Source organism: Bipolaris maydis (assembly GCF_028858645.1).
Source record: "Bipolaris maydis strain C4 unplaced genomic scaffold PSV08scaffold_18, whole genome shotgun sequence".
NCBI classification, from domain to species: Eukaryota; Fungi; Ascomycota; class Dothideomycetes; order Pleosporales; family Pleosporaceae; genus Bipolaris; species Bipolaris maydis.
In genome coordinates, this window is record NW_027093874.1 from 197,678 (window position 1) to 214,113 (window position 16,436).

Below are 16,436 nucleotides of genomic sequence, written 5' to 3' on the forward strand. Positions count from 1 at the left end.
CGACTGGCATGCGTTACTCAAATCAGAATTTCTCTCCTGCGTGCTTTGTTGCTATTGTCAGGCCAGTTGATGTGTTGCTGGACGTGCTACTGTTGCTAGTGCTCTTTCGTCTCTTACGTTCGTGGGCAATGTCTGGGCTGTGGCTGAAGCGTGTGTTGTTTGGTATGGGCTGCTGGGGGAAGTAGCCATACTCATCGTCATGCACGAACCGTACGGGCGTCCTCGATCTACTCTGCACCGGACTCATTCGCAAGATCTCCGATCCGACGCTCACTCGCTGACCTGGGCTAGCAGCGCCAGTATGGCTTAACCTGCGCCTTCTGGTTGGTGTCTCGGCAGGCAGTTCAAGTCTTGAGTTGATGCCCATCCACAATGCCTCTTCATCGTCATCACCTGTAACTCTCCAGCCACCTACGCCTTCAAAATCTCGCGTCAATTCGCTAGTACCGATCAGAGCGGTAAGCGAATTGTTCTTTCGCTGAAGAAAGTTTGGAGACTGGGCAGAATAGACAGCAGGGCCCTGGATAGACGCCGTGCCGGTGATGCTGGTACGGCGAGAGCGCTGGTGCACGCTCTTTGGTGAATGTCGGGCTGACGCGGGCACGGGGCGAGAACGACGGGGAGGACTGTATTTCGATGGAGGCGACGGGGAGAGCCACGCGCCTACGATAGCAATGGCCAGGCGGAAGTAGACGGCCAATGCGCGCAACGACAGAAGCGCGATGGCGATGGACGTGGTGACGAGGGCGAAGAAGGCAAGCGGGATGGAGATGGAGAGCAAGACAAAGGGGGCAACGGCATAGATGGGACTCCACAAGCTAAGCTCAAAGCTCAGCGAGCCCAAGCGAAGCAACATGTTGTTGGTGGTGATGATGCGCGTCTTGGGGGAAGAAGACGGAGTGGAGCGTGTTCGCATGTGAAAGTTGCGGGGAAATGCCAAGCCGGGACGCATCCGATTGCTCCACCAGCGGCAGCTCGACAAGACAAATGGAGATGTTGGCGATGGTGAGCGATGGTCAGCCGTGTCTGTGTGTTCCAAATGTCTTCATCTTCCTCTTGTCAGCCTCAGACGCTTGCTGGCCCGTTCCGAGCACGGCCTGGTTCCTAGTTGCCAGTGAAACGCCTCGCGGTGCTGCGCGCGGGTGTGATGCCGATGCCGATAAGGACGGCGCTGAGTGAAGTGCCTTTGAAGATGCTTTCGTACTGCTCAATCTTCAGGCGGGTGCTGTACGGCTGTCGCTTGATGCGTAGAAATGTCGCTCCTGTGACGGCTAGCCACGTGCCAAAGAGGATTTCGTAGCGATACTTTTCAACCACGGTTTCTGACGCGCTGCTGGACATGCTGCTGAACAAATCAGTTGGAAGGAGGGAGTTTGGGAGCAAATGAAATGGGGCGGACGGGCGGAGACGGCGGTGCTGATATGGAAAAACTTCATGACGTCGCCAGCCCCCTCTATTACCCTCTCGCCACCCCCGTCACCCCAGACACGGCCCATCGTCAGCCAACCATTGACTGAGGCAGCGAGCTGCGCGATCAAACCAAAATGCACGCCCAAGAGAAGGGCTGCCATCCTTTCACCTCAGATCAAGCTAGACGACGCGCTCTGGATCCTAGCCCCCGCTCTGATTTGGCCACAACAATTATTGCAAAACGCGGCCAAGTGATTCGTTTATTAAACGACACCAACTCCGCACCTGAAGGTGTCAGCCGCTGCTACAAGGCTTTACGAAGCTATCTCAAACATCAAGCCGTGCAATGTACCATGTATAGTTTTTGGCATTCAACCCCACGACGACACCAGCAGCCTGTAAATGTTTTGCTGGATGCTTTTGTCGGAACAATGCCTGCCCCCCACCATCTCATCCCAAGGTCAATCGCAACCTGGCATAGTTATCGCTATGCACTTGCATCCAATCGCTGATTAGCTGTGTCACCCAGGGTGTGCAAAGTGAAGCTGACTGGCTATCGTTAAAGAAACATATAGTTGAACGCCTTGTTTGAAGCGGTGTGCAACTCACCGCCCTACCGCAGCGGGGATCCCTACCTTGTCAAGAACAGAGACTGAAGTTACACGACGGGTGGTTGCAGACTGCAAAATCTGTTTTTGTGGTAGTCGATTTCTGTGTGACAAAAGACTTGGCACTTATGAAGACTAGTGAATGTCTTCTTGTTGTTGATACACGATGCTCGATTAATTCTCGGCGTGAGACAACATGCCTGCCATGCAGGAAAAGCCACCTGAATTGTATTTCAAATCTTTGTGCGTAATCAAATTGTAGATGTGACATTGTTCAACCAGTGTTTGATTTCACGGCTGATCATCGTGCATGTCCCATATACCAAATTTGTCAACCCCTCCAACCCACCCAGCTATACAATGCACGACATCTTGATATAAATTTGACATTCCATTCCAACTTACCAGAAGATCATTCACACCAGCACCTCACGGAGCAAGGAAAACAAGAAGTCTTGCCAGTTCTACAAGACCTTTACAAACAAGAATCCAAATTTTCTACTTGAGCTTTGAGATTTCGCCATACCCACCATCATCTTAAGCATGCAGCCATCTTTGATGACGCTAGTCCTTCTAGCACCAACACAAGCTATAGCATCTGAGCTTATACGTGTTGCAACATCCGAGCCTACCCAGGTAACCAAGGTGACTGTACAAACCAGCACCATCGACGCACCCTCCGAGTTCACCCAAGCTAGTATCGTAGCCCAGCTGCAGAAAGATTCTATCCTTCCTGCTTCCTCAAACTCAGCTTGGGTAGAGCCTTCATGGCTCTTGTACAGTGACGCCACGCCCACTGAGACATCAGTAACAGCACCCATTGAGACATCAGTGACAGCACCCACTGAGACTGCAGCCGCAGCACCTACTTCCAAGCGTGATAAGTGGCACTCAAACCCCAAAGAATTCAAGCTCGATGTAATCATCTTCTTCGGCGTCACCGGCGGCCTCATCGGCCTCATGGCTTCGCTGTGCCTCCTCGGCTCCTGCGCCGAAGCATATCAGCGTCGATCTCGCGCCAAGAAGGCTTCTGCCTCCTCTTCCAACAATGACCAGCCTAGAGACATTGAGCGTACCGCCGGTCTCCCAGGTACCGTAGGCATTCTCAAATCAGGTGCTAACAATAGTTCACGTACGCCTGCTGCGGGTGAGGCGGGTGAAGCTGCGCAGCAGGGTGGTGTTGTTATTATGATGCCCGAGTTTCCGGCTCCTGTATATCGAAACAATATTTTACCTCAGGATATACATTCTCCAGAGGGCGAGACGGCACCTCTGGCGCCGCAAGGCTCGGCTTCGGTGCGTCCCACGGGCTCTTGAGAGGTTTGATAGTAATCATTTTTTTAGCTTGTAAAGAGTATTGTTTTTAAACGGTGAGTTCCATGGGTATAGACTGTTTTCGGCTTCAATCTTCAAAGATACATTTGTTCGAGAGAAAAAAAAACCCGCATTCATCAAGTCTAGTAAGTAGACAATTAGAATCGCTCATACTCCTAACTATTCTTAACTTTACTACTGAAGACCATCATGCCTACCATGCTAGCATTCCATTCTTAACCATAAAAATTAGTTTTTTTTTAAAAAAAAAAATTCTAATCCTGGTAGGCTAGAGGATATTACATAAATTACTCTTTGCTAAGATAATTGGTCTGATACCCACTGAATAGTGAATAGAAATTTAAAAAAAAAGTTCCGTTATTAACTACATTGTATAACGACATTATTGGCCTACTTGAGTTTTAGTAACATGCCAGCATCATCATCATACGCCTGCCCGTGCATAATCCCATGGACATAGGCGTCACCAACAAGGAGCCAATATCCATCTTTCCTCTGCCTGACGATAAACGGCACAGTCGCCCCTTTAAGCAGGATCAATTTATCGCCAGCCTTGACATGCGCTGGTAGTAAGCAAAGCCAGCCTGATTTGGTTCTTCCAAGTCTTCTTCCTTTGGTATGAGGAATCATTTCGCTAAAAGCCCCATAACTCTTCCAGGTCGCCCAAAAATAGCCCATCAAACCTAGAGTTTTGAACAAGGTTGGAAATTTCGATACCTTCATTTTCCTAAGGCCGCTGATAGGTGATAGTTGGGCGCGCCATTGACGGAACAATGTCTCGATTTTTTCTTCGCCTTCGGGGTCAAGCAGCCCTGTGCAAAGCGTTTGCCAAAACATTTTCTTGGATGGCTGTGCGTCTTGCGTGCCGTAAATGTAACACGGCTGGCGATCAGCAAAAGTCTCCCACGTGAGGAACACGTTGAAGAAATCAACCACACCAAGTAACAACTTGTATACCTTCCAGAGCTCGCAGCCTATTTCGAAGAAAATCCTCCTCAAAGAAGGATCCTCCTCCTCCGTATAACTCCAATCCGCGTCATCGGGTACAATAAGCAAATCACTGTACTCGGCAATGACATCTAAAAGCTGACCAGTCACACCCATGACATCTGGCTCATCATAGAACTGAGCATGCGCTATCGAGTCCAAAGAAGCTTCATAACGCCGTAACTCGTCAAAGCCGGTTCGTATCAATGGCATATACATTGTTTCTGAATTGTTCCAATCGGGGACCCAGGAATTTAAGCTTGCTTCCTCCTCGCTTGGAGCGTCATTGTGGATGCAATGACTGAAGATGTCGAGATTGCTGGTCCCTCGTAGAATTTCAACTGCTGTTGCACGATAGACCTCATTGACGGAAGCGGTATAGTCTACAACGATATGCAGATCCTGACGATTGCCCTTGAGTAGCCCCATAATTGCAAAGACCTTGTCGCGGGGATTTGTTGCCAATCTCGGTCTCAGGGCCGACAGTAATCGAAGCAATTGTCCTGCTGTATTACCCTCCAATGGCTTATCCTCAAGTTCTTTGATGGATTGAAGACCTTCGAAGGGCTCATCGCAGATCCCAGCTATCCTCGAGTCAAATTTGTCCTCAAGTTTTCCGTATTCTATCGCATTCATGAAACGCTTCCAGTCCACTTGATATTGGCCGCACATGATGATCTTTTCAGACGCGAGACATACTTCTTGCACAACCCAAGCACGTGTCCACCAATCCATCTGAGCCAATTCTCCGAGGATATAGCAGCCATGGCGCAAGTCTTCACGTTCCTTTTTAGTTCGCGAAGCATCTAGAGGAGATTTTGTTGAAGCGCTAGCTTCTCCGATGGACTGCTGGTGTGCAAGGGCTTCGCTTTCTAAAGTTGTGATGCAATCGAAGGCGAGGTAGACATAGTCATAGGACGGTCCGAGCCAAACAACTGTGCGTGTAGCTTGTGTGTAAATGTCGCCCATGATCCCGACTTGTTTAGCGCGTTCGTGTATATTGCTTTGATCAATACAGATTGCGTCCGCCCATAATACGCGAGACTCCATAGGGCGCCTAAGGTCCATTAGAGCTGAACGCAAGCTTTCGCCGATTTGCAATGTCAGGTCGTCCACCTGAATAGGCGTTGTCTGACTCATATCTCCCCAGACATAAGATAGTGCCTCGTACTTCAACCCCTCCCGCAGCTCTACTTGCAGAAGCCGGCATACGACATCGTCCTGTCGCGTTCCAGGAAGTAGCTCTATCACGCGAATGTATTTACAATCTTCCGTAGGGCTAGGCAACCCGGTATATACATAGGGGCTCGTCGTAATGGTATTTCGTTTTTTCTCCAGTTTTGTAAGCTCGGAGTGGTTGCTTTCCAGGGTAAATTCCGGAGACTCTTCTTTAGAAGAGGAAAGTATCTGTTTGGGAACCTCAAGGAAGTAGTGTTTGGCGACTATCTTTGTGTAATAACCCACATTGTTTCTAGGAGGCAGGGCAGAGTCTGTGAAAATCCGCCGTGACATGGTTGGCGGTATCCGGAATAGTAGGCCAGAGAATGTTGCATGCAAACTACATATGTTTCTTGAGTGGCGAGACCGTAGACGTCTTTAATAACAAGAAGCGTTGCCTCTAAGCCATATTTACCCCGCACATGATTCTAGAAGTAATACTAAGTTCTAGCGTGGACAGCTGAAGAAGAACAACATCTGTTCTCGTCAGCGCCATTTCTCTTACGACTAGTTCTATCTTATTATTTGCAGTAGTGCGACTAATAATAGTCCTGTTGAAAGCACTGCCGGTAGAGATTTTCATCATGAAAGTTTTGGGAAGTCTACCCTCTTCCGCCCAGATGCTAGCGCGTATCTGGTCAAGGAATGGTTTGTCATTCGTGGTGTGTAAAGCAAGATTATCTAGCTTTTATAATTAGCGTATAAGCCAATATAAAGAAGATATGATAATTTATTAAAGCAGTACTTATATTGATATTTGATAACACAAGCCTTGGGTATGGTTACCTCGTACGCTAGTGACGATAACGCCCATTGCACCCATATTATCCTTTACATCATAGCAATCCACATATATAGCATCTCAATAGCATCCAGAGAGTTCCGAGTAGACTAGCCACATCAGTCTGGTGCTTTACAATTCCGACTTGGACATGTCTTTTTCAATGTCATGTTTGTTCACCACTACGAATTCGTCGTCACTCTCGTCAGTTTTCTGCTTCTTAGACGATGGCTGTTCCAAGTCTGCTGCTTCTGTGGGGTCAATAGTCGGAGCATCCGGAAGCTGTGACGCCAGCGCATGAGGCTCGGTAGCGTGCTCTTCTTGGGGCTCTGACTCGGAGACGGGAGGGAAGTAGTCGCTAGAATGATAATCAGTATCAGGTATGAGACATCATGGAAGATTCACATACGCAACCTGCTCGAAATAAGCATCTTCGTCCTTTTGCAGGAAATTGCAGAAGATGACTCGATCGAGCATCTCGGCACTGCTTTCTTTGACCAAAAAGTCATGAACGGTCTTTAGCGCAACACTGCAAGCCTCGTGACTCGGATATCCGTAGACACCAGTGCTTATTGCAGCGAATGCAATGCTTTTGCAGCCGTTTTCGACAGCTAGCTCGAGGCTCTTTCGGTAGCAACCAGACAGCAACTCCGCTGCGCTCGATCCCACCTTCCAGTATATCGGTCCAACAGCGTGGATGACCTTCTTGCATGGCAGTTCGTATGCGTCGGTGATTTTGGCACTGCCCGTCTCACATCCGTTGAGTGTTTCGCATTCTTCTATTAGTTCGGGCCCAGCCGCACGGTGGATTGCTCCGTCCACTCCGCCGCCACCCAAAAGACTCGTGTTCGCAGCGTTTACGATGGCGTCAACAGCGAGAGTCGTTATGTCTTGTCGAATTATGCTGATTTTGTCGTTGAGACTGGCAGATGGTATGCCCTTGGGCTGCCTATTCTTGGGCTCTATCTTCTTGAGTTTGTAAAGCAGCGACAAGGTTGGAATCTCGTCAAGAGATGTGATTGCCATCCTTGTGGGCGAGCGAGATGACGAGTTTTTTGCGAGGTAATATGCGCTGGCCATGGGTCGTTGTAGTCGTTGTGATGTACGGATGACAGGACTAAATACCATCAAGGCGAGTGAAGGCTGAGAGTGTTGCCTAGTAGTTGGGTACGGTAAGTACGGAATGGTAGAGCTATCAGCTCCGAGTGGGCTGGAGCTTGGGCCCCGCGTTCCCCGTCGATTACCCCGCCGAGAGCCTTGCTGTGTGCATGTGCATACCCCATGCCGTCTTGCTCACTCGCCTCTGGTGCCGCGAGCAATTTGCCTTGCGTGCTTTGAGACATGACAACCGATGGGAATTAACTCTTCGTGGAGCACGAGAGCGAGCTATGCGTCTACAACTACAAGTCTTCGCACGTTCTCTAACAGGTCATTCACGGAAACTCTGAGCTTCTTAATCATGTAGAGTCAACCTTTCTCTTTTGCCTTGCACTGTTCTATAGTTGTCATGGACGAACTTTACACTTACGCCTTCACATGTCTAACGCTGTGCACAAGAAGATTTTTACTGCCCATAGTGCATGAAGTGTTTTTTCTTTCCATTTCAACATCTCTCTACAGCGTGCGAAATGGAGTGTATGTTGTTTCGGGCAGTATGGTAGTGTGAGAGTGCGGTGTGCCAAGCTCGGTTCGAGATATCGATAACATCACGTGAGTATCCTTGGAGATTGGAAATTCCAAGTCCGTCACTTACTATAACTCGTAAATCTGTAACATTCATTTTCATTATTCCGGTACATACGTCCATAGATTTCTGGCCCAGGGAAACCCGTTTGATCTTCCGTACTTAAGCAGTTAATCGGCGGATTAGTAGTCAGGTGGGTGACCACTGGCGAATACCCGCTGTCGTATGTTTTTGTTTTTGCAATTTCATTTTTTGGCCATTATCCCTGAGTCACGTGGTGAAGTCTTGGCATTTCCGTCTTTAAAGTCGATATCGATCACTCTATATAAAATCCTCTTTAGATGGGATATTTTCTAGAGCTGTTTTCATTTAGAAATGGAGATGGTAAAAAGGCGAGGTACTTTGATGAGTTGTAGTGTACAAAGCTGACTTGATTCCTCCTTTTTTGCATCTTCATTTACCTAGCCACAGCGATCTACACTAATTAAGGAAAGACATGATGCATACGTCAAGAGCAGACCAAGATAGGACATGCTAGTAGGAACTAATGGCATAAAGGAAGCGGCTTTGGGATGATCAAACAAACATGTGTAAGCCGAAGGCATGCAAGGACTGGGGGAAGAGTGGCTGAGCATACTTACTGATCAATGAATAACAACCTACCTCATGGTACTGTCTCTGCGGAAGACTTTACCCAAGATCTTCTTGCATCGATTTCTTGAAACTACTAGTCGACGATTCGGATACTTTAGGAACATGCGACTCCATTTGATGGTCCTCATAGCTGCTCCATTAGGCAGATAGGATAAGTCAGCCAAAACAATGTCATCACCAGCTAAGCACCTCAGAATAGCCTATGTGTTCTGATAGGTGCATAAGAAATTGATAAGGTCATAGTCTGATGTCGATTCATTGGGCTGGCTTGGCAGGATACTTGCAGGTAGCTCGGCTCTCATACATGCTGGAAATACTATCGTCGGCGGGAGTTGGACAAAGCAGAGCCATGAACTCTAAGATGCATTTCGATGATACTAATGCCGATTTGAGGTTGGTAAAGTTTGGCTGGCGGTACGTTGTTATAGTCAAATGCCACCCCACATAGTCGGGCAACTATGCTATGAATAACCCAAGACTACATTAGCCCAACACATGTGAAGGAGCCAAAGCTCGGGCAGCTGAATGTCTAGCCTGGGGTACAAATGTCTGTGCGTGAGGGGAATGGGACGGTTATCGGACCCGAGATCCTGTTATCGAGACGGCGCACATCTTGTTAGCGTTTAGACTGGTTGATGCAACATGTTTTCCTAGTCTTGTGTATAGCTTGGCGCTTGGTTGAGTTCATGGTTCGAGCCGAACACCTGTCAACGCCCACCAATTCTTCCCGCTATTCTTGGAAGTTGCAAGTGGGTAGGGATTCCGGCTGATGAAAGATATGTTAGCAAAGTTGCCAAGGGATGGGTGGTTCCACGCAAGCACCCCAGTCGCTGAAGTGTGTCGCGTGGTCTGATATGGTCCACCAGGACAGCAATACCAAATGGATCCACACATATATTACCATTGGATTCACCACATCCAGAAGAGCCTCATCGGCTCCAAGACCAACATGATGCTGAGTAGCTTTGATACTGGGACTCGAAACTCGGGCTTGAACAAAACATGACATCAGGAGATGAGTATGAGTAAGAGTACACCAAGAGGGTGTGCTGCTTCCGGCCGCGCTGGTATGGTGGCCAAGCTGTACGCCTTAGCTAAGACATGTTGCCATGCAGGGAAAGCCGGGAAAGTGGCCCTAAGTGTGTGCACGGCCGACGTTACCGAGTACAACGACTCATTAACACTCGCTGTTTCGCCGCATCTTGGCTAGCCGTCCCGCTTTATTATCGTCTTGGAAGCGGCTGCATTCGAGATGGCATGCAGATAGCTGGAACTCTTTATCCATCCCGTAGCCCAGAGTACGTGGAGTCAGAGGTGAGCCTAGAAGGAGGAGGATCGAATACAGTGTGGGTGTGTGCAATCCAGAGGCGTCTGCAATTTAGGGAGTTGTGACACAGTGCTACGTCCGAGGTGCTGGATGACCAAAGTTTTTTTTTCCAGGTGATCAGCATTGGGGTATGTGGTAAGAGGCGCTGCTGGGTGCGGAGGTTCGTCTATGTAACCATACCAATCGACCGGCATGTCCGACAACGGTCGTCGAAACAGGCGTGCCGTTCCCTCCATGGGGCGACCCGCTTTACCCCGCGCAGGTCACGTGCCAGTGCCGAACAGTCGATTCTCGCTACAGCGCTCTATACAAGGCCAGCCCGCCAAGCTCGTCTCATGCAGCCTTCGCGCAGACACCCGCCTATCGCTTCTCATCATTGGAAACGCCAACCATCGGCAAGGCTTCACCTAGTCAGCCGCCAAGCTTGCCGCCGCCCAGACTCGCTGCCACGGTGTCGTCGATGGCTTGGAACAGCAGGTGTTGGGTGCATGGTGGACCGATTTTCGCCTCCAGGTATTTCCCCGCGGGGAAAGACAGTAGCGCGCCTCGTGGTAGTCTCACGGTAGCGGACTTGGCCATGTTGTTTTCGAGACGAAGCCCACGGGCATAAAGCTGCCTCCAGTCCTTCTGCCCACAAAAGGCCACAGTCAGGCGTCTAGCCATATCACTCCATTCATCTTTCCATCCAACAAGTTCACTGCCATCCAACATATGGGTTGCTTTAACACTCATGCCTCGGGGACCTTAGACCCACCAGAGGTCCGCAATTGGCGGATCCACACCATTGCCCTTATCGCGTCCATGTCGGCGCTGGCCAGTAACCCTCTCTGGTCTTTTTTCTTAGTGCTTGCCATACTGACGCCGATGCAGTGGGCTACGACACGGCCGTCATTGGCGGTACCATGGCGCTCAACTCGTTCATTCGAGACTTTGGCCTCAATGGTATCCCAAAAGCAAGTCGTGATACCATTCAGGGAAATATCGTCTCTACTTTCCAGGCTGGCTGCTTCTTCGGTGCAATCTTCGCGTTCCCCTTTGCCGAGCGTATAGGGCGCAAAAAGACAATGATAATAGCTTCTTCCATCTTCCTGCTCGGCGGTACGCTCATGACTGCATCCCAAGGTAAACTGAACATGATCTATGGTGGCCGTGCTGTAGCCGGCCTAGGCATTGGCGCTTCATCCATGGTAGGCATTGACCATCGTACATTGTCTATACCGGGCAAAGACTGACTTCCATAGGTGGTACCTGTATATATTTCCGAAACTGCCCCACCCTCAATCCGTGGCCGACTTGTCGGTATCTTTGAGATTGCGTCCCAAGGTGGCGGTATGCTCGGCTTCTGGATCAACTATGCTGCCGATCGAACCATCAACGTCAACTCCACGACACAGTGGATCGTCCCACTTGCCATCCAACTTGTTCCTGGCTTGTTGCTCCTTCTCGGTGTCGCATGGTGCCCTGAATCGCCCCGTTACCTTGCCAAGAAGGACAACTTCGAAGGCGCTCAACGCATTCTATGCAAGATTCGCGGTCTTGACGAATCTCATGCTTACATTCAACATGAGATGAGCGAGATCCGTGCTCAGGTTGAGGAGCGCAGTGCCAACCGCAAGAGCAAGAAGGACCAGTTTATGAAACTCTTCCAAAAGGGTGTCCGAAACCGCATGGCGATTGGACTTGCCCTCATGTTCTTGCAATCTTTCACCGGCGTAAGTGCATATGCGGAACCCAACCAAGATGACATATTTCTAACGCACTCAGGTAAACATTATCACCTACTACGCACCACGCATCTTTGAGACTCTTGGTATCTCAGGTACATCCCTTAAGCTCTTCTCCACCGGCTTCTACGGCATTGCAAAGACGCTTGGCATGTTCACCTTCACTTTTTGGGTCGTTGAAAAGGTTGGTCGCCGCAAGGGTTTGATCTGGGGTGCCGCTCTTGGTTGCATTCCAATGTGGTACATTGGTGGCTACGTCATGAAGGCAGACCCAGCTGGTGCTGCACTCAGGGGAGATGTCTCACGAAATGGCTGGGGCTACCTGGCCATGGTATGCGTCTATGTCAACGCATTCATCATTTGCGCTACATGGCAAGGTATTACCTGGACCTACGCATCCGAGATTTTCCCCTTGGATATTCGCATGCTCTGCGTCTCGCTTACCACTGCCGATACCTGGCTTGGTTCTTTCATCATTGCCCGAAGCACTCCCTACATGATCTCTGACCTAGGTTATGGCGCATATTTCTTCTTCGCCTCTATCCTTGTCGGCATGGGTATCTGGAGTTTCTTCTTCGTGCCCGAGACAAAGGGTATCAGTTTGGAGGAAATGGATGCGCTCTTCTTGCGTCCAATGCACAAGGCGGTATGGGCTCAACTTCGTGGCAAGCCCATCCTTACCCATGAGGAGGTTGTTGCGAGAAGCAAGGGATTAGATACGATGGGAGAAAAGGAGTATGGTATTGAAACAATAGAAGCCGTCAAGAGGTAAGACGCGCGCTCGGCGGCTCGAGGAGCGGGATCTTTGATATCTCAAAGACCTCATAATAACTCCTTGGTCGCCGAAAGAAGTCGGAATCCCTTTCATCACGGCATGGCACGAATGAACAATTTTCTGACTTCAAACTTATTACCAATTTGCAAATGCTCTATTTGGTAAAGAATAGGTCAACCCTCCTTGTACTAAGCACTGTAGTTTCTCAGCCAAAAAAGCCTAGTTCAACGCCGTGCCTGACGGCGCTCTTGGCATGGATCCTTCCACCCCTTGGCATCCCGCCTCCCGCTGGGACAGCGGCTGATAGTGGCTTGGGGCTCCTGTCGGTATCATTAAAACTACCGATAGCATCGGGGATGCTGCCGAGGTCACAAGACTACGCTATTTCGCACAACTAGCCGCGCCAAGCGATGTCACGGAGGAAACTACGGAATGTTAGCCGACCTGTCAGCGTACGCAAGTGATGTTTTTTTTTTTGAAGCGGCGGGGGAGTCTTGGCTCTCGTACGATGAACAGCGGTACCAGATGAAGCCAAGAAGGACGCCTCGGACCTTTGTATGCTGTGTCTGCAAGTTTTCAATTTTGTTCTAGGACTCATACATATACTTATTGACAAGAATCATGAAAGTACTCGCAAAATGAACTTTGCCCGCATGCTAGACCAGACATCGATGGCGTTGTTAGTGTCGCCATCTTCAGAGCTGCCCCCCTTACTGCATCGGCCGGAGTTCCCTTGGTTGAACATGTACTTAGATTGCGAGCAGCCAACGCGGATACACCTCCAGCAAAACGTCCAACACACTCTTCAGCCCGTTGTTTTTTCTACAAATATGCAATTTGAAGTAACCGAAAATATTTTTCCACTACAGTAATTAAATTATATAGCTCATAAATCGACTCGAATGGAAAAGGTATTCGATCCAAAGTACTGAAAACTTGTATTTCCTCACACTTCCCGACCTCTGTCGATAACTGTCACTCAGCTTTCCAATGGCTTTGCGCCTGCAAGTTGACCAGCACCCGCAATTATTACAGGGCTGAGCGGCTTATCCCCAGGACCAGTTCGAGTCGATTCAATCTTCCGGATTATATCCATGCCGTCTAGGACCTCGCCAAAGACGACATGTTTCCCGTCGAGGTGTGGTGTAGCAGCGGTCAAAATGAAGAATTGCGACCCATTACTGTTAGGTCTACAATGCTCCAGTCAGTACACGTATCCGTTGCCAAGTACAGAAACCGACTTACCCAGAGTTCGCCATACTCAGCAGCCCAGGGTGGGTGTGCTTGAGTTGGAAGTTCTCGTCGTCGAATGATTCGCTGCCGAAGATGCTGGCACTACCAGTGCCGTCACCTCTCATAAAATCGCCGCCTTGGATCATGAAATTGGGGATCTAAGTTGCTGTCAGCTATGAGTCGCCGATGTTTTTGTATAAACATGACCTACAACGCGGTGGAAAGTGCTGCCCACATATCCTCCAACTTTGCACTCGCCAGTGCAAAACTGCCTAAAGTTCTCCGACGTTGCAGGGACCACATCGAGGAATAGCTCCATTTGTACGCGTCCGACCGGCTGTCCTCCAATGACAATGTCAAAGTATACTATCGGGTTGTCCGGAGACCGCCGCGCTTTGACCGTTGCGCCCTCACCGGCCACAGGTGTGTTTACGTCGTGCTGTACCGGACGCGCCATCTCTGTGGGCTTACTAGCATTCTTCTCTTTGCTGCCTCCGCAACCCATGTTTGGTTCGATTTCTCGGCAAAGACAAGTCTGTAAAAGTTAATTAATAGCGGAAACCTCAATCGACGGTAAGTAGTAAGAACCGGCCAAATAAGGAAGAGATGATTTGCGCAGCGAAGTTGCAGATCAAGGAAACAAGAAGCTGAGTAGTGACGATGACCTCATACATCGAGCGCCACTGGCGTTGCTAGGCGCGTCCTATACCGCGGAGACGACCGTGTCCTTGGAAAAAAAAATGACCTCATCAGTTATATATTTTGTTTTTCTGTTGACATTGAAAAATGAGCTTTGCGCACTGAGATAACGGAATGCTATACACTGTATGTGTCAATCTGTCTGCTTCGAAATCATCTCTTCGTCACGCTTTTCACTTGGCAGCTGTGATGCTAATTGCTGACCCGAGATATAGCAATAAGGCTACACCAAAGCATTGCGTTCAAACTCTAACATTGTCTGATCAGCACCAATTATGGATGAACGGGTTTTCACTATGCCATGGACTCACTCAGAACCCATCAACGCAAACACACTTAGATAGACAAAACTAGTAAAACCAGAATGGCGCTAATTCATTACTAGAAATTAATCTAATGACTCGGTCTAATCTAATATCCATCTACAAACATTTTAACATAAAGACAGGATAAGACGGGTTCCTGCGCAAGCGAAAGTGGAGGTTCCGTCTCACCCGGCCCGGGCCGGCTTGATATCTAGCCACTACCCAGAATCTCTTTGGCAACCCGCTCTCCACTCCGAATCGCGCCTTCCATGTATCCAACCCAATACTCGCTCGTTTCTGTGCCGGCAAAATGGATACCGCCAACACTCTCCCTCAGCGCCGAGCCATACTTGGTCAAAACTTGCGGTGGAGCAAGGGCGACTGGTCCGCCCCTCGAAAACTCCTCCAAGTCCCAGCGTTGAAGCACGAACTCGGTAACGTTTCTCGCTTCATCTCCGTAGTACTTCACACAGGTGTCTATGATCTGCTTCTGGGCTTCTTCTGCGCTGAGTTGGTCAAGAGCTCGCATCTCGTCTCCAAGGATGAAGCCAAGGATTGCGCCGAAAGAAGTGTCTTCGGGAGTGCTATCAAAAGTCACTCGTACGGGGCCAGAGTTGGAAAGGACTTGTCCGCTTAATCCTTCTTTGCGCCAAAAGGGTGTCTTGTAGATCGGTATGCCTTTTCCGATTGCGGGCATTTTGGTATCGGAATTCAAACGCTGACGACTCTCGGGAAGCTCCGGCTGGAACTTGATCTGATGAACGAGTGGGGGTGCCATGGCGAGTACCACCTTCTCTGCGCGGACCTTGCCGGCGCGCGACTCGATTTCATAACCAGAGTAGGTCCTGGTGATTTGAGTGACACCCGCGTTGAACGCAATATGCTCAGTGCCCACCTTTTTAGCCAGACGCTCCGGGATAAGACCTGTACCGCCCACTACTCGCTTTTCTTGAGCTCCTCCCGTTGTAGCAGACAATCTTTCCAAGTTTCCGACCGTCGTCTCGTTTCCGGCAGCGGCGACGTATGCCAGGAGATACAACAGTGAAAGCTCACGTGGCTCCGCGGCAAAAATGGATTTGCAGAATGTGGCTAGTGCGAATCTAGCATTCGACACAAGATTCAGTGTATCCAAGTATTGATCAAAGGTAATGCTGTCCCACTCGGATGCTTTTGGGTGCGACCAAGGTGCCTCCGGATTTATTTCAGCTGCCCAAGCGTCCAGCTGAGTCCTCGTACTGGCGATCTGCATGAGTGCTGCTTCTTCAAGCGGCGGCGCACCACCAAGTTGGGGGTCCGGGTTGTAAATTGACCTTGTACCGTTAAGGTACAGCACCGTCTCGCCCTCAATGTAGGTGTCGAATGTTTCCAGTCCAAGGTCGGCTATCATTTGAAGTACTTTGTCCTGAGTTGGACCCACGAATTCGGCACCGACTTCTGTGACACCGCCATTCTTCAACGGTTTGTTGTAAACTTTACCGCCGACACGATCTCTCCCTTCGAACACAACCACGGATTTACCGGCTTTGAGAAGATCGCGTGCTGCTGTTAGTCCTGACAGGCCTGCACCGATGACAGCAACATCGACTGATTCAGGCACAGCTGCTGCTGAAACAAGAGCTATGATTGAAGGTATAAGAAGGAGCATGGAGCTGTATCGTGATAGCGAAGAAGGCTTCGAGAGACCCATGATGAAAGC

At 49.5% G+C, this 16,436-nt stretch overlaps 7 protein-coding genes across 7 annotated transcripts; 2 read left to right on the forward strand and 5 right to left on the reverse strand.

Annotated features, from left to right (window-relative positions):
- Positions 1–22: 22 nt before the first annotated feature.
- PSV08DRAFT_382901 (uncharacterized protein) lies at positions 23–1,370 on the reverse strand (the record flags this gene model as incomplete). The annotated part of the gene is made up of 2 exons (XM_014220358.2): positions 1,122–1,370; positions 23–1,026 (listed from the first exon to the last, which is right to left on the reverse strand). Exons 1-2 carry the CDS (start codon positions 1,339–1,341, stop codon positions 23–25), a joined length of 1,224 nt encoding a protein of 407 aa, XP_014075833.1. The 5' UTR covers positions 1,342–1,370.
- Positions 1,371–2,561: 1,191 nt separating this feature from the next.
- PSV08DRAFT_191180 (uncharacterized protein) lies at positions 2,562–3,335 on the forward strand (the record flags this gene model as incomplete). The annotated part of the gene is made up of 1 exon (XM_014220360.1): positions 2,562–3,335. One exon carries the CDS (start codon positions 2,562–2,564, stop codon positions 3,333–3,335), a length of 774 nt encoding a protein of 257 aa, XP_014075835.1.
- A 290-nt stretch (positions 3,336–3,625) lies between these two features.
- Positions 3,626–5,917, reverse strand: PSV08DRAFT_413044 (heterokaryon incompatibility protein-domain-containing protein). Its single transcript, XM_014220361.1, has one exon. The coding sequence runs from the start codon at positions 5,850–5,852 to the stop codon at positions 3,744–3,746; it is 2,109 nt and encodes a 702-aa protein (XP_014075836.1). The 5' UTR covers positions 5,853–5,917; the 3' UTR covers positions 3,626–3,743.
- Positions 5,918–6,230: 313 nt separating this feature from the next.
- Positions 6,231–7,504, reverse strand: PSV08DRAFT_232664 (uncharacterized protein). The gene is made up of 2 exons (XM_014220362.2): positions 6,749–7,504; positions 6,231–6,697 (listed from the first exon to the last, which is right to left on the reverse strand). The coding sequence occupies exons 1-2, from the start codon at positions 7,465–7,467 to the stop codon at positions 6,472–6,474; spliced, it is 945 nt and encodes a 314-aa protein (XP_014075837.2). The 5' UTR covers positions 7,468–7,504; the 3' UTR covers positions 6,231–6,471.
- A 3,132-nt stretch (positions 7,505–10,636) lies between these two features.
- Positions 10,637–12,527, forward strand: PSV08DRAFT_382906 (general substrate transporter). Its single transcript, XM_014220364.2, has 4 exons — positions 10,637–10,821; positions 10,875–11,191; positions 11,246–11,716; positions 11,769–12,527. Exons 1-4 carry the CDS (start codon positions 10,716–10,718, stop codon positions 12,498–12,500), a joined length of 1,626 nt encoding a protein of 541 aa, XP_014075839.1. The 5' UTR covers positions 10,637–10,715; the 3' UTR covers positions 12,501–12,527.
- Positions 12,528–13,386: 859 nt separating this feature from the next.
- On the reverse strand, positions 13,387–14,345 carry PSV08DRAFT_21144 (cyclophilin-like domain-containing protein). The gene is made up of 3 exons (XM_014220365.2): positions 13,948–14,345; positions 13,749–13,894; positions 13,387–13,693 (listed from the first exon to the last, which is right to left on the reverse strand). Exons 1-3 carry the CDS (start codon positions 14,239–14,241, stop codon positions 13,483–13,485), a joined length of 651 nt encoding a protein of 216 aa, XP_014075840.1. The 5' UTR covers positions 14,242–14,345; the 3' UTR covers positions 13,387–13,482.
- A 455-nt stretch (positions 14,346–14,800) lies between these two features.
- Positions 14,801–16,385, reverse strand: PSV08DRAFT_211936 (uncharacterized protein; the record flags this gene model as incomplete). Its single annotated transcript, XM_014220366.2, has 1 exon — positions 14,801–16,385. One exon carries the CDS (start codon positions 16,383–16,385, stop codon positions 14,952–14,954), a length of 1,434 nt encoding a protein of 477 aa, XP_014075841.1. The 3' UTR covers positions 14,801–14,951.
- Between the last annotated feature and the right edge of the window lie 51 nt (positions 16,386–16,436).